This window comes from Neovison vison, chromosome 13, assembly GCF_020171115.1.
Source record: "Neovison vison isolate M4711 chromosome 13, ASM_NN_V1, whole genome shotgun sequence".
NCBI lineage: Eukaryota > Metazoa > Chordata > Mammalia > Carnivora > Mustelidae > Neogale > Neogale vison.
Window position 1 is genome coordinate 51774851 of NC_058103.1, and position 17242 is coordinate 51792092.

At 33.8% G+C, this 17242-nt stretch overlaps 1 protein-coding gene across 1 annotated transcript in view; it reads left to right on the plus strand.

Annotated features, from left to right (window-relative positions):
* MDGA2 (MAM domain containing glycosylphosphatidylinositol anchor 2) overlaps positions 1 to 17242 on the plus strand; it is an 845496-nt gene that overhangs the window by 699365 nt on the left and 128889 nt on the right. The window contains exon 9 of the mRNA XM_044231999.1: positions 9219 to 9488. Coding sequence (XP_044087934.1) covers positions 9219 to 9488 — 270 coding nt within the window. The remainder of the gene's footprint in view (positions 1 to 9218; positions 9489 to 17242) is intronic.

Here is a 17242-nt window from a genome sequence, read left to right on the forward strand (position 1 = left end):
CCTCTCTAAGAATTAAATAACTAAGATCACACATAAATGGAAGTTCTCCAAACAGGTGACTATTTATTTCTTCTTTTAACTATAATTAAACTGAAGATAGTTCTATACTTATTTAACATCAATGGTCTTGCACTCCCTTAAAGACTTAAAAATGGGTTATATTAACATTTTTAAAAATTAGCTTGAAAGTTTGTTTATTATAGACTTAAATGTCTTTTATTATTTGTGTAAATCAAAAGTATTGCTTTGTTTATAGTTCTGGTGCTCATGAGAACCTGGAAATTGTTTTTAAGAAATAGAGGTAAAATTTTATTCATACGCAGTGTTAAAAGAAATCATGAACTCATCTCTGATCCCCTTATTAAGAAATAAACACTAATGTACATTTCTCTATAGTTGGATGTTTTCATAGGTTACTCTTTCCAAATAAGTTAGACATTTGTATATGGATTTAAAGATTTAGAGCCATACCCTACTTGGAACATTTGCCAGACATCTGGAACCAGTAGATAAAAGAATAATAAATACCAAAAATCTGATTGTGTGCACTTTATACTTAATAATTTTATTCCAATCAAAATCCTTAATAACTGTAAAATGTTACACCTTTACTGCCAGATAGCTAATCTTCTGCTTGCAGTCATTATATATATTAATACATGGATAACACAGAAATTCATTTTTATGAAGTACTTTGTTATATACACAACATTTTGAATCTGGTTTGAAATCCATCATTAATAACACTTTTTTCCTTTAGCCTAGCAGTTTTATTACAATACTTTTATGCCTTCTATAAAACATAATTCCCATTTTTGACCTATTCAGGTTTATACATTCTAAATGACAGTGTGAATAGACCAATGTATATTTTCATTAATAACCTTAATAACCAATGTTTCCAAAGGAAACATTGTGAGAGAGCACTAAATCAGGAAAAATTGATAGTGTTTGTAATTGGGAAGAATGAAGCATAGGTTATAGTTAGGAACCTGCTCTCTGGAGTCAGATCAGCTTGCTTGAATCCTTATGCTGCTACTTTTTAGCCTGGTAACTTTGCTTAATGTCTCTATGCCTCACTGTCTTTTAGAAAATGAGTTTTTGCTGTAAAAAGATAAATCATGTGAATATATTTACACAGTCCCTAGAACTCAGTCAATATTTAATATCAACATATATAATTATTTTTATTACCGTCACCCTTCAGTATATATGCAGGGAGATGGTTTAACAAGATGGTTGAACCAGAGGTTACTAACATAAGTGAACACATTTAGTATACTATAATGGTATATTTTTAGAATATAATGGTATAATTTTAGAATCATTTGTTCAACTGAGCAGAACACAATTACCTATTTATTTCTCCTGAAGAGTCCTTCCTATCTAAGTGGATTTTTTTCTCACCATATATATATATTTTTTTTACTTATAGTTCCTTAAAATTAAATGTTCATGCTTTTTACTTCATCAGAATAGTGAACTCTTGACTTTTTTCATACCTGAAGCTTTCTTTCATCATATTTAAAGTCTTCGCACTACACCATTTAATCCAACTGTGTAGGTCTCTTCTCACTGGGTATTCCAAGGAATGAAATGCTGAGGTTAATAATATCCAGCTTGCTTAAAGTGAACCTTATATCACAGAATTTTTCCATAGGCAAATGTGACTGGATTACAGTGAGTGTGCTCAGTTTCACATTTTCTCACTTATTTTGAGATTATGGAACCACCCCAAATCCAGGTAGTTTCGGCATTCTATTAAATAACAGTAATGATTACTTTCATTTAAGGATGCTTTCCAAATCAGACTCTGTTGAACTTTATGAAAGTACACTGTGTTTGAAGATATTTAGCTCAACACTAGCAAATGTTTTTATAGGCTGTTAATAAATGAGTGGACTGAATCTTCTAGGTTTGGATGAATGACACATTCACATATACTGAGGGTATAAACAATCCCTTATTTGAAATAATCTAATAGGTCAGATACATTTAAAGAATTCCCACAGAAAATCACTCATACAAAAAGTAAATATGGATTTTAGGATATTTCCCTGGTAAGTGCAATTAATTACATTTTGACCTTTGCCATTTAAAAACAAACTTATAAGAAGAAAGATAAATAGTTGCAAACGCTGTTAGACAAATGCAAATATAATGAGAGTAAATGTGTATTTACTTAACATATTTGCATTTGACTCTAGTACCATTAATATCCATTTCACTTCAGCTTTGCATTCCAGTGAATATATCTCTGATCTTATAATCATTCCAAATTTCCCTACCTCTGAAATATTAAATTCCAACCAATTCTGTTTATCGACTGTACCTTTCTGGCCTCCTGACTCCATTGTTCTCAGTGTACTTGCTTTTCAGATTTTTAAATTGTCCTAGTAATTCAATCCATTGATTGTCTTCCCCCATTAGTTTCCTTCTAAGTGTATTTCCTTCTGGAACCAACTTGGACCCCAGGATCTGTTGCTTAAACTGTGTCCTCTCCATTGCCTGTCCATTTCTCATTTTGCCTCACTCACTAAGTATGTACTCAATATTAAACAGAGTTTTGTAGGCTCAGAGTATTGTGTCAGTTACCTATTATTGTGTAGCAAACTACTCTTGATACCTAGGAGATTAAAATAATCACACTTCATTATATATAATTATCTACTCCCTACTAGTCAAGAATTTGAAGAGAACCTGCCTGGGCTCTTTCTCTGTTTCATGTGCTATTATCTGGGTTGCTTGATGGTGTTTTGCAGGCAGCTGGTCTGGTCTGGAAGGTTGAAGATGGCCTCACATGTCTGGAACCTTGGTGGGGATGACTGGAAGGCTGACCTTAACTCTGCCCTTTCCTTCTCAGTATAATATCAGGGCCCCTTGAGATGGTTTCTTTAGTAAGGTAGTTGGACTTATTTCATGGTTCTGGGCTCCCAGAATAAGTATTTTAAGACATAGAAAGTGAAACTCTCAGTCTGCTGTGGCCTGAGCCTAGAAAATGATGGAGCATTAGTTTTGATCTATTTTATTGGTCAAGGTAAACACAGAATCCATAGAGTAGACATAGAACCCAGGTCTTGATGGAAGGAATATTGAAGATCTTTTAGACATCTTTACTCTTTTATGTCATTCATTTGTTCTTTTCTTTTTTTATGCATTCAGTAATGATCTGGTACTAGCTATAATGCTCATATACAGAGGATACAGAGGCTGTGCAATGAAGGGAGTTTTAAGTCCCTTTATAATGGAACTTACATGAACTGGATATGAACAAATAATGCTGCTAAGCAATAATTAATTATTATTAATAGTAGGAGAGATGCATTACTAATTGTTAGTCCAGAGTAGGCTTTCTGAAGAGGTAAAATACAAACAATGAGAATAATGCAGCCATGGAAAAAGTGAAGGAAAGAACATTTGGGGAAGAAAGTCTAGAATCCAGAAAGGGCTTCTCATACAGAAATAGGAAGAAAGCCTATGCTTCTGAAACAGAATAACTAAGATAAGAATGGTTGAGAGTATGGTCAGATCCAGAACATGCAGGAGCTTGTAGGCCTGATTAACAAGCGGAGGTGAGTCCATAAAGTGTTCTAAACAGGAGAATAACAAGAGGTGATTTCTCCTGTGAGAGAATATGTGGCCAGTATCTGAGAACTAGGAGGTCAAAAAAAGAAGCACATTGGCCTGGTAGAAGGCTATTGCAGGACATTCGAAGTAGTCCATGTAAGAGTTAATAGTGGCAGTGGAGACTGAGAGAAATGTATAAACTCCTGATATATTTTGAAGATAGAGTTAATAGAAAAGTTTCTTTTCTCATCATAGACAATATTATCGAACAAAGAGGTATCATTCCTGATCTCTACTATTCAGCCATCCCTTCATATGCCAAAAATCTACAACACACATTGTATATACTAAATAGAAAATACTTTTGCTATAATCATTTATGGTATTAAACTTGTCTATACATATATTTTTTTCAATCTAAAGTTCTGTATTATTCACATTTGGCACATTTTATTACTTCATTTCTTTAAAGCATTCAAATCTTTTAATTTTGTAATAAAACTCTCTGGATCCACATATCTCTCTGCTTATTTATATTGATTATCCTGTAGTAGCTTTTATTTTCCTCTAACCCCATAAGTGACTATATTCAGGAGTAAATCCAAATTTGGTATTTTACGTTTCTTTGTTTATACTCATTATGAGCTGTCTTAACAAAACCGTATCCTGAAGTCAGGCCTCCATTTTGAGCTTTATATCTGTATTTCTACTTGGTTATCAAAGACAGGTGTGATTCTGGGCATATGTTGGACAAAATATTCTACATCACCTTTCCAATGCAAACAACCAAAGGTGCTAGGAAGTTACTAAAAATACTACTAAAAGCATTAAAATGTTTATTTTAAAAATACGATGTCAAATTTTTAAGAAAGCTGGACAATGAGGCTGATTTTGCCCTGAGAGCATTTGCTGACAAGGGTGAATTTGAGCTTCAGTTGTGCTGGCATTTTGGCCAAGGGGTACAAAATTCCAAACCCAGAGTATTTCCTGGGGGAAAATTCTACCCATAGACGTGGGAACTCAAAAGACTGTATCCATAGGAAAAGAGTAAAGTACAAATAAACCCAGTCTACACATTCCTACTTCTAAGAAATTTGCCTTTGAAGTGAGCAGAGTAGGGATGATGTGGGAATACATACTTTACATTATAATCACAAACTGCCTCTTATCTGGATTTTTTAAAAGATTTTATTTATTTATTTGACAGAGAGATCGCAGGTAGGCAGAGAGAGAAAGGAGGAAGCAGGCTCCCTGCAGCGCAGAGAGCCAGATGCGGGGCTCGATCCCAGGACCCTGGGATCATGACCTAAGCTGAAGGCAGAGGCTTTAACCCACTGAGCCATCCAGGTGCCCCCTCTTATCTGCATTTTTAACTCAAATTCATATCACCTCGTTGATTAAAGTAAGACCTTAAGCCAGGAACTTAGATTAATGTGATCCTAGACATTGATGTCAGTAGCTGCCTATAGACACAAATCTCTCTAGAGGAAAAAAAAAAATCATCTTAGACATTAAAGAGTTTATTTTTAAAAATATATTTTTAAAGAACATAAGTATTTTTAAAGACCAACGAATAGCACATAATCAAAATTAACCAAGAATACACGGAGAGAAATTACCCTGAGAGAAGGCCAACAGAAAAACATCTTTAAAATCATAATTGGAAATATCCAACAGTATAAAACAATCACTTTGTTTAAAGAAATAAGAGACAAACCTTACTATGTTTGCAGGTAATGAGAAAGTACTAAAGTAATGGCATAACAGGTATACAAAAGAACTATACGGAATACTTATAAATGAAAGCCTTGTTCTTGTAATTAAAAACACAGTGGATGGATTTAGCATGTTCAGAAGAATTTGTTCATAATGCAATACAGGAAAAGCAAAAATGGAAAAGTTGGGAGAATATAAGAGGCATAAAATAGAGAATGCAAAAGATGCTCAAGTGATGATAGAAAGAAAAGAGCACAGGTATTATTTAAGAGTTAATGGTGAGATTTTCCAGAAATTTCTTAGATGAAGGACATCATACTTAAATCAACAGGTCTTAAAATCCAGCAAATCACAAACTGTTAAGTACAAAGAAATCTCTACTTAAAAATATTATATTGAAGCTGTAGAACATCAAAGGTAAAAACATTTGAAAGTAGCTGTAGAAAAAAAGCACAGTGACTTCAAAGTGTGAAAATTTGAGCTTACTTCCCTACAGCAGTAATGGCCATCTAAAGATGGTAGAATGGTGTCCTAACATACTGAAAGAAAATAACTGCCAACCTCTAATCCTATGTACAAGGAAAGCATCTTTTAAGAATAAGGTTAAAATATGTATTTTCAGAAAATCAAGATCAGAAAGGTCACTAAAGATAATTCTAAATGATGTACTTTAGATAATATTTGAAAATTGATCGTGGATTTGTGTGGTCTGTAATGAAAGAAGGATTTAAAGGGAAATGAGTCGGCATATATCTGGACAATTCTAAAAAATTGCACAGGTTTAACATTTTAGTAATGCCCAATAGGTTTTAAGAGAAGAAAAGAGAATTAAAATTAGTAGCAGGAAAAGAGTTGGAATAATCATTCAATCCATAAATCTGAAAGGAGACAAAGAAAAAAGATCACAAAACAAAATAAAAAGTACAGAACAGAAAGGTACATTTCTACTCAAATATATCAATAGTCATAGTAAATGTAAATAAAGTATTAAATGCTTTCAGTAAAATAAAAAGATTTCCAGACTTTCTTGAAAAAAATAGATTATAACCACATGCTGTTTAAAAGAGATGCTTGTAAAGTATAAGGATAGTAGAACTTTAAAAGGCTGGAAAAGACATAAATGCAACTACTAAGTGAATGTCAGGGTAACTATATTAATTCAGAAAAAATCGAGTTTTAAATAATAAGTTGCAAAATGATAACTTCAATTCACCAATAAAATAAATTTTAAATTTGTATGTACTTACTAGTGTAACCTCAAAATATATAAATCAAAAAGGAGATATAACTATAAGAATGTTTTTTAAACTCCTACCCTTTTGGAAGTGTTTAACCACCATAAATGGGGTAAAAACCCAACAACTGCATAGATGATTTGGACAACTCATTTGTCAGACTTGACCCCCAACACCACATCACATCCCTAAATCGCAGACTATTCCTTCTTTGCAAGCATACATATGACAAAAATCAATTATATATTGGACTATAAATCATGTTTCAACAAATTTCAGATGATTGAAAGCATATGGTCTATTTTCTTCTCTAACCATGATTAAATTAAAAAATCAGAAAGAAGAGATAATAAAAAATACCCTGTATATTTGTAAATGAAGAAACACTTGCCAACTAGGTATCCCTACTGTGTGACTAGCAGGTGCACAAGTTCAACACATCCACTGTACCCTAAACTACCTCTCCTCCTTTCCCCATCTTCATCACTGGCACCATTATTTACCTCACTATCTAAAATATCATTTGTGGTTTCACTGACATTGCCTTAGTTCAGTCTCTTAACAATGATGTTCTCAATTTCTCTGTGGCCAGACTCTTCCCTTTGAGGTCTGTACTCCTCCTATCTGCCACAATATTCTTTCTAAAAGATTGGTTTAGTCAATAAAGCCTTCATTAAAATAAATAGATGGACTTAGAGGGTATTATACTAAGTGAAATAAGTCAAAGACAAATACCATATGATTTCATTTACATGTGGAATCTGACAAAACAGAAAAAGACTTCTCATGGATGCAGGAAACAGAGAGGTAACAGAAAAAGGGGTAGGGGATGGATTAAATGAAGGGGATTATGAGATACAATAGAAAAAATTAATGATTGTCAATGCCAACAGAATAAAACTGACACTCCGTGTCGTGACATTCAAGAATCCTTGAATAGAGTCTCTTTCTTCCCATCTTTATTTCTTCCTGAGCTCTCATGCACTCTTGTGTACCAGCTATGCTAATTAATTTATACTTCTCTGAAAGCCCCCTCCTCTCTTTCTTCTTCTTTTTACCTCTGAGCATATTAATCTCCTTACCTGGGATGTTCTCTCTTATTGCTTACCCACCTCACCATTTCCTACTTATGCTGGAAGGTAAAACTCAAGTATCACATTCCTTGAGATGCCTTGCATGGTCAGTCCTCATAGTGTTACTCACTTCTTTACTTTCTACCCGAGAATTGTTTTTTGTCTTTCAGTTTTGTAAATCAGCAATTTAAATATCTGCCTATTGTATTAGGCATATTACATGCCTCATAAATTACATGCAGACAGGAATTTTTTTCTCATTTATTTTTTTAAAAATTCTTAACGCTTACAAAGGAAGAGCTCAAAAATTGAATTTATGAGTAAAATGAAATTTAGTAAGATAGTTTTAACATTTTTATTGAAAGAAGCAAGAAAGGCCAGTCAACAGATAGGCAATGAGAAAAGACAGCAATAGTATAGAAAGTAGATGAGATAACATGTAAAGAATATTGGAGGGCACATTTGGTGTGGCTGTCCTAAAACCTTTTAGCATCTTGATGGAAGGGATGCCAAGTAGATTTGTATGGTTTTTATACTGCACAACTCAAGAGGATGTCATACACATCTAGTTAAGGATGCAGTTATGCTGTGCAGTGCAAACCTGAGTAGTTTCCTATCTTATTTGATTAAATGAACCCCAACATTCGTGTCAAGGAAGTAATTGCTATTTAACTACTGGGAGTCATTAAGAAAAGGATTATATTTTGTATATTCTACATAATGAGAGAAGCATGTAACACTTTATAGAAATCTTTCTGTCAAATACAAAAAAGTTAGGTATCTGATGTAGCAAGTTTTTATTATACGGAAAACAATCACAATTAAAACATGTAAGTGAATCATTGCAGTGAGTTAGAAACCATGTCCACCTGTGGTATAATTTGCAGAGTTTGCTTAAGACACATGAATATTATGTCTTTGAGTCAAAGCAGTTCAGACAAAATAATTTAGAAAATTATATATTTGTGGGGGGCCTGGGTGGCTCAGTGGGTTAAAGCCTCTGCCTTCAGCTCAGGTCATGATCTCGGGGTCCTGGGATCGAGCCCCGAATTGGGCTCTCTGCTCGGCAGGGAGCCTGCTTCTTCCCTCTCTCTCTGCCTGCCTCTCTGCCTACTTGTGATGTCTCTCTATCAAATAAATAAATAAAATATTTTTTAAAAAATTATATATTTGTGCTACCTATTTTGTTAAATAACAGATACTCAGAAGCCAAACTAAGAATAATTAGAATTCACCAACTTGAACCCATGGCTTTATCTGTTTCAAAGTCTTATGCTAGTTTGAAGATTCTGTGTTTTACAGCAAAGACATCAACTGGTTGCTGACAATATAAACCAAACATAGTCATAATATTTCGTTCTGGGAAGTAGCTAGAAAGGAAAAATGAACTCTGCTACTTTCACCTGCAAATGCTTTTTCAAAGCAATGAATTTCATTCACTGCCCACAGTCTGTAAATGATGTTTCCCATTTCCCATTCCAAGCTGAAGTTCCTGGTTTGTTCTCCACCCACCTCTAACTCCTTCCCTGTTGCTAGATGTGCTCTTAAAAATAGCTTCTCACAATAATAATAGCTCCTGGCTTATTGCAAACCACGTGTTTCATCTGTTTTAACATGTCTTCTACAGATCCTCCTGCTGTGGAGCCAGCATTCCTGGAGATCCGGCAAGGACAAGATCGAAGTATTACTATGAGCTGCCGGGTTCTGAGAGCATATCCAATACGGGTACTGACCTATGAGTGGCGCTTAGGCAATAAATTATTACGGACGGGTCAGTTTGACTCTCAAGAGTACACAGAATACCCAGTGAAGAGTCTTTCCAATGAGAACTATGGGGTTTATAATTGTAGCATCATAAATGAAGCTGGAGCTGGGAGATGCAGCTTTCTTGTTACAGGTAAGATTCTAAATATTTCACCTTGTATATATTTTTGATGAAGGGATCTTAGGCTAAGTCAATATAAGAAAGTGTTTTGCAAATCCATGGAACATACTATGAGTAACGTGTCTACTATAGTTAGAGCTATTCATTTCTTTCAGAGGCAAATTTATTTTAACAGTTGCAGTTTATGTGCCTATGAAATTAGAAGTTTATGTGAATTCAAGATTTGGTGAAGAGGTTGGTTATTTTGAGTATTTAATAAAGTGACAAATCTTAACCAGCTTTTTTAGATCAAATTGCAAATATTAATGCATATTTTCTTCTGCAAGTCTAAAAGTGCTTGTTAACCAATACCTGCTTTGGTATTCTTAACAGTAAAAAGGGTATTTTTCTTCTTCCTATTTATTTACTACCTCTGTATGTGTGGTGGAACTCATTTTGTCCTTGGCTTACCTTTGGTTAACCAATATTCAAAGGAAAAGCAATAAAGTTGTATCTGGCATATAATAAATTAGAAAGAAGTATCAATCAATATGTTTTGATATCATTATCTGAGAGTATATTAAAAGAAATATTAAGTCTATATTAAATCTTAGGTAATTATATATATTATTTTATAATCTATATACTAAAGTAAATTTGTGTGATTTTTGAGCTCAGGGTTAGGCATACATTAAAAGGATATATTCCTTTTATTCCTTTACAGGATTATTTTGTTCTGGTAAAGTTAATTTTAATAGTTGGAATGTTCATGCTAGTAAAAGAAGAAACTGGACATTGTATATTATCTGAAAAGCAGTTGTAAATATTATGACTAAAGAGTTTCAGATTTAATTAAAACTTGTTCATTAGTAATATATATTTTTATTCATAAGTTCTTACTTGTAAGAAAATCTTCTGAACATGAATCGCCTTGAGATATTTTGGCTTCTTGAAATGTGATAATAGGTAGATAAAATGTAATGGATGAACCAATATGAAGATGTCCCCTCTGCTGGATCTTACTACCTCTTGATTTTGATATCTCTTTTTTCAGCATTCAGTCGGACTTAAAGATTTCTACTTTGATTCTTAAAGTGAACTAGTCAAACAAAACTGGAAGTCCCTAGGACCATACTACTTGTTTTCTACGTATTGGTAGAAACAGTTGACCTTTTCTTTTCTTTCTTTTTTTTTTTTTTTTAATTAACACCCATAACAAAAATACTCCATAAAATTAACTACATCCCTTCCTTCAAACTTTTGGGACTTATATTCATTCTAATTTCTTTGTTATTCCTGACATTGTTTTCTAACTTTAGTTTAGGTCATGCTGCCTCTGTAAGATTTTTATTTGTTCTCTGTTATGTGACCCAAATCCTATTTTCTGAACTAGAAGACAAGCTAATTTCCATTCAAAATCCATGGGGTGTAGTAAGTAGATTTTGATAGCTCCAGAAAGGAATAAACCTGTTAGGGGTTGCCCCACAAAGGGAGAGGAAATAGCCCCATGAATTGTTTTGTTTCTAGTGTGTATTTTTCTGTCTTCATGTCAGCCTCATCGTTTCAATATTTCCACATATATACTAATATAGTTTTGAAGAAAAGAGAAAATAATTGTGTTCCAAGTATTGTATAATCCGGAAAAATATACATTTGACCCTTGAACAATACAGGAGTTTGGAGCATCAACCCCCCAAATAGTCAAAAGTTTTCATATAGCTTTTAACTCCCTCAAAACTTTACTAATAGCCTACTGTTGACCAGAAGGCTTACTGATGACGTAGTCTTAACACATATTTTGCGTGTTATATGTATTATATACCTTATTTCTACAATAAAGTAAACTAGAGATGTTTTATAAACCATATTTTTATAATAAGGTAAGCTAGAGAAAAGAAAATGTTATTAAGAAAATCGTAAGAGAAAATACATTTATAGTACTCTGCTGTAAAATCAAAACAAAAAATTAAAACAAAAAACAGAAACCTCCATTTGTAAGTAGACCCCATGAAGTTCAAATCTCTGTTGTTCAAGGGTTCATTGTGTGAAGAAATCAATGATTCCATAGAATCAGGGGTCTGGAAGAAACTTCAAAAACACATTTCTTCTATTAAAAACACATCACAGTTAGTAATCCTATGAATTTCCTGCAGCTCAAAACGCTTTAAAGCTATACTGAAGGGAACTAAGTAATAGGATATATTCAAGATGACATATATTCTTTATCCACAAAACAGATCTTTGAAGACAATTCTGTTTACTTCCTGACAGTCAAATTACAAAAATTTTATTTTTTATTATTATAAATATTTTACCAAATTCAAGATCACTTTTCTCCTAGTCATGAATGTTATACAGTTACCCAAAAGTGAACTTGATCTCATTATGCATCAAAATGTACAGAATTGAACTAAAAGTCAGTGGCAGCCCTCACACTTATATTTACTTTATCTCCCAGGAAAGCTAAAAAATTCACACCTTTTTTCCCAGTTATAGCATGTGTGTGTGTGTGATGTGTGTGGGAGTACAGAGATAGGTGAGTGAGGTTGTGTTTACTGAGAAGTCAGGGTGTGAGAATATTTTTGTATAAAGGAAAAAGAAGGTAAGCAAAGATATTTTGGGAAGAGAATAGCCTAGCTTGTAGCGCACTGTCTGTGTTAGAAAATAGTAACTATAATACCACAAAATATGGTGTATTTTCATTTCTTTTATTTACTAATATTTTTTAATTAAATTTAATTTATTTATTTTCAGAAAAACAGTATTCATTATTTTTTCGCCACACCCAGTGCTCCATGCAATCCGTGCCCTCTATAATACCCACCACCTGGTACCCCAACCTCCCAACCCCCCGCCACTTCCAACCCCTCAGATTGTTTTCCAGAGTCCATAGTCTCTCATGGTTCACCTCCCCTTCCAATTTACCCCAACTCCCTTCTCCTCTCTAACACCCCTTGTCTTCCATGATATTTGTTATGCTTCACAAATAAGTGAAACCATATGATAATTGACTCTCTCTGCTTGACTTATTTCACTCAGCATAATCTCTTCCAGTCCCATCCATGTTGCTACAAAAGTTGGGTATTCATCCTTTCTGATGGAGGCATAATACTCCATAGTGTATATGGACCACATCTTCCTTATCCATTCGTCCGTTGAAGGGCATCTTGGTTCTTTCCATAGTTTGGCGACCATGGCCATTGCTGCTATAAACTAATATTTTTATGGTAAAGATAAGCATAATTTTGTTTGTTTGTTTTATGGTTTAACTAAGCTTTGTGAACAATGGTAGGAACCCAAACATCATTTATTGCATTTTTCTATGGAGAGTATTTATAAGTTCCAGGAAGTATATATACACAGTTATATAAAATTTAGACTTATAAACCATTTAAGAATTTGATCAATGGAGACAATTTTAGATTCTTTTAAATGAAACTTACTAAAGGAATGTTGTCTTCTTTAACAGGTAACAGTGGATATATACTCTATAAGAATGTTTATTGCATAACTACAAAATATAATTGAACGTAAAACAGCATGTATGTATTATCTCCTTACTGATGAAAGTTTTGCAATCAGGAAAATATTTAACAATTATTTACTGCGTAACAACTATTGCTGGGTACTAGGGAGAATACTGAAAATAGAACAATAAATACTCTCTCCCAGAAATCTTTCACCATCATATATTTTTCTAAATCTTATCAGTTTTATATCTGTTTGGTATTTTGAAGCTATCATTTTATTTTTACCCCTACTGTACTTGTAAAGCCTTATATTCTCTTATCTGGGATATTATAGTAACCTTTTATCTGATATCTGAGTATTCCTCCTCTTTTGCTTTCAGTTCATACTGTCCATACTTTCATACTGTGGGACTTTATTTTCCTGGAAAGTGTGTCTTACTCCTAATGGAAAATGTTGATCTTCATGGCCTCTAGGTGCCATATAAATTCATTGTCATGAGTTTTCAAACCACTCATTAATATCCCAAATAGAATATATAGAATCATCTCTTCTTCAATCCTAACAATTACTCCAAACTCTAGTCAAATTAGATCATGATGCCTGCCACCAAATCATTACATATTTTCAAAAACTCTGCTTTTGTTCACATATGACTTTATTCTCAAATACTAGCCCTTTGTGTATTCTTCTACTAGATTATGGTGATCCTTGTGTATGACTTTACTAGGGTCATTTTGGACCTTGCCCCTCAGCCAACTAGAGATGTGTAGATTGTAATAGTATGTTATAATTCACAAATTAGGGCTCCTGGGTGGCTCAGTGGGTTAAGCCGCTGCCTTCGGCTCAGGTCATGATCTCAGGGTCCTGGGATCGAGTCCTGCATGGGGCTCTCTGCTCAGCAGGGAGCCTGCTTCCTCCTCTCTCTCTCTGCCTGCCTCTCTGCCTACTTGGGATCTCTCTCTCTCTGTCAAATAAATAAATAAATAAATCTTTAAAAAAAATTCACAAATTAATTATGTATGTTATTACTGTTCAGGTATCTGAAAGTATCAGTAAAACTCCAAGTAACCATGATTTGAGCAAGATAGAAAATTATTATGCTCCAGTTAAACCTTGAAGTTTCATTTTGGAAACTAACATAATGTCTCTTCCACAAAGTCTTCAGGGATTCAGGTTTCTTCCATCTTACTGCTCAGTCATCATCAATATATGGCACACCTTATAGCCCTTATGGCTACTGAAGTCCCAGCTTTACCTCTGTATTTCATTGAATTACCTCTTTTTAAGGAAACTTCTTTAAAAAGTAGTATTTTTTAGATACCTTTTCTGCTTGCATTTTGTTGGAGACAACTCAGTCTTATTGGTGCATCTGCAATAAATAAATCTGCAGATTTTATTCTAAGATTATATCAATTTTAAATTGCCTTAATTGAAAATATTGCAATGAAATTAAATGGAGATTTTCAAGGAAAATCTAGGTTTCATCACTGTAACATTTAACACCATTACTGATAGGCAACTTTTCAGGAACCATGGCCATTGGGGTCTTAGAATAATTTGAAAGACAAGAATAAGATGTGTAATCAGAGACTTCATAAGATATTCTATTGATGAGCAATGGAATTGAGAGTATTGTGTTACTTACTGCTGACTAACCCATTACTACAAACTGAGCATCTTGAAACAGCACACATTTATAATCTCACTATTTCTGTGCCAGGAGTCTGGACATGGCTTATCTAGATCCTCTGTTCTGGGTCTCACAAGGCTGTGATCAAAGTGTTGGCTGAATGTTCTTATCTGGAGGCTCACCTTCAGACAGGAAGTTGAATCATGTCCAAACTTATTAAGGTTATTGAAAGAATTAATTTCCTTATGGTTGCATGATAGAGGACCCAAGTGTTTTACTCATTGTTGGCTGAGGCCACTTTCATGTCCTAGAAGATACCTGCATGTCCTAGAGATCACTTGTAGTTCTCGATCATGTGGGCTTCCCATCATGGATGTCTACATCATCAGGCCAGCAAGAAGAATCTCTAGCTCAGGTCAGCTAAGATGGAATTCTTATATTGTAGCATAATTACTGAAGTGACATCCCATCAGTTTCTTCCCACTTTCATTAGGAAAGAATTACACACAAAGACATGAAAACCAGAGGTAGGAATCACTGGAAGTCAGTTTAGGGTCTCTCTGTCACAAATACCAGCATTTTCTGTCACAAAGAGTATTTTTTTTTAAGAGCCTACATATAAAGGTAACTAACTGATTTATCTATGCCAATATTTAAAGAAATCCTTCAATTTAATATCTTTCAATAAACATGGAAAATAGGGTTTTACCAAGCAAAAATTTGCCTGTGATTGTTATTCTTACCTCTAGTTTGGAAATATTTGTACTAGGATTATGCATAGTTTTCCTTTTGATATATTACAATGTTCGGATTTACGTATTACTACTACTATTTTATCCGTGTTCAGCAACAGCAGATCAGATACAGAACTAAAATTTGATTCTAGAGAACAAATAAAGCAAAGATGAGACAGTTTTGTGAAAGGGAGTACATGTTATCACTCAGTGAACACAAAGAAATTCAGGTTGACCGGGAGCTATAATGTTGCCTGAGACAGGAGAAAATACTGTCAGATGACTCTAGCTTTGCTTAGTTTTAGAGAATGAAGAGAAGGAAATAACAACCAAATCAGATTTGACTCTAAATTAAAATATCAAAATATTTTATTCTTGTTTCCTAATGTCAGATTGAATTATATACCATCCAAATGAAAACATATTTTATTCTCTGGCAATGCATATGTTCATTTTATTCAGCCAGATACTTAATTTCTTATGAATATCTAAAAATGAGCAACATAAGGTTATGGATAAATCATTAACAACTATCAGAAGTAAGAGCAAATGAAATTGGAAGAATATCTAGTACAATTTCCTATGATAAGCTGGGGTACCTGCAAGGCTCAGTGAGTTAAGTGTCTGACTTGGTTTTGGCTCAGGTCATGATCCCAGGGTCATGAGACCGAACCCCACCTCTGGCTCCTTGGTGCTAGTCTGCTTGAAATTTCTCTCCTCCTACCCGCACCACTCCTCTCCCTGCGCCCACGTGTGCTTACCCTTTGTGTCTCTGTATAGATTTCTCTCTTAAATAAATAAATAAATCTTTAAAAAAGTTCCTGTAATAACTCTAAAAGGCAAAAAACTTGCATGTAAAATCAATTATTTTTCAGGGCAGAATTTTATTAAATTTATTAAAGTTTTATTTATCATAATAGATAAACTAGTAGATCCCAATGTTTCTGCCAGATTATGAGATTTAGCTATTTTTTTAAAGAGCAGAAAATGCATCATATATTCTAACAACTTTTTTTTCCAATTTATTTATTTTCAGAAAAACAGTATTCATTATTTTTTCACCACACCCAGTGCTCCATGCAAGCTGTGCCCTCTATAATACCCACCACCTGGTACCCCAATCTCCCACCCCCCCGCCACTTCAAACCCCTCAGACTGTTTTTCAGAGTCCATAGTCTCTCATGGTTCACCTCCCCTTCCAATTTACCCAAATTCCCTACTCCTAACAACTCTTAATGTGTAGCATTCTACAGTGTGTAAATTGATTCCACTTATATCTTTTTCATCTCAAACAATCCTGCGAATTGTGTGAAAGCAGTGGTATCACCCTCCTTTGACAGATTTGGCTGACAAAGGCTCAGGAAGCCAAAAATAAAATGTATGTCTTCTAATTGTAAATTCAAGCTCTTCTTGACACACCTCAGTGACTCTTTTATTAGTGGTACTAAGGGAATTTTTTAATAATTAAGCTAGATAAAATGTAGGTGAGTCTATGATGAATCTGAAAAAGTAGAAATAAAAATGTGAATACTAATTAAGGAAGTCAACACCATCAGTAAGCAAAAATTGTACCAAAATTAGTCTAGGATCTAATTTACACATTATTTTAGACAATTTTTTTTTCCTCTAGTAAACACTTCACGAGTAGTCTATATTTCACATTATATTTAAGGAAAAGCTTCAATTAAAATTTTTACTGTATTTGATGTAGAAGTTTGATGCTTTCTTAAATTTTCTCATTACTCATTTTCTTCATTATAAAATCATGTAATTCCTTCAATGAAAGATTCAAAGCAGAATGGTCATCAAAAGCCTATTGTTGGACCCAAAAATAAAACATGGCAATGTAACAGAGCAATTTAAGATAGATTTCATGCACTTACATTTCATTTATCATAGATAGTTTAAAATGTAGACAAACTAAGAAAGCTGTGCTTCTCATCTGAAGCACT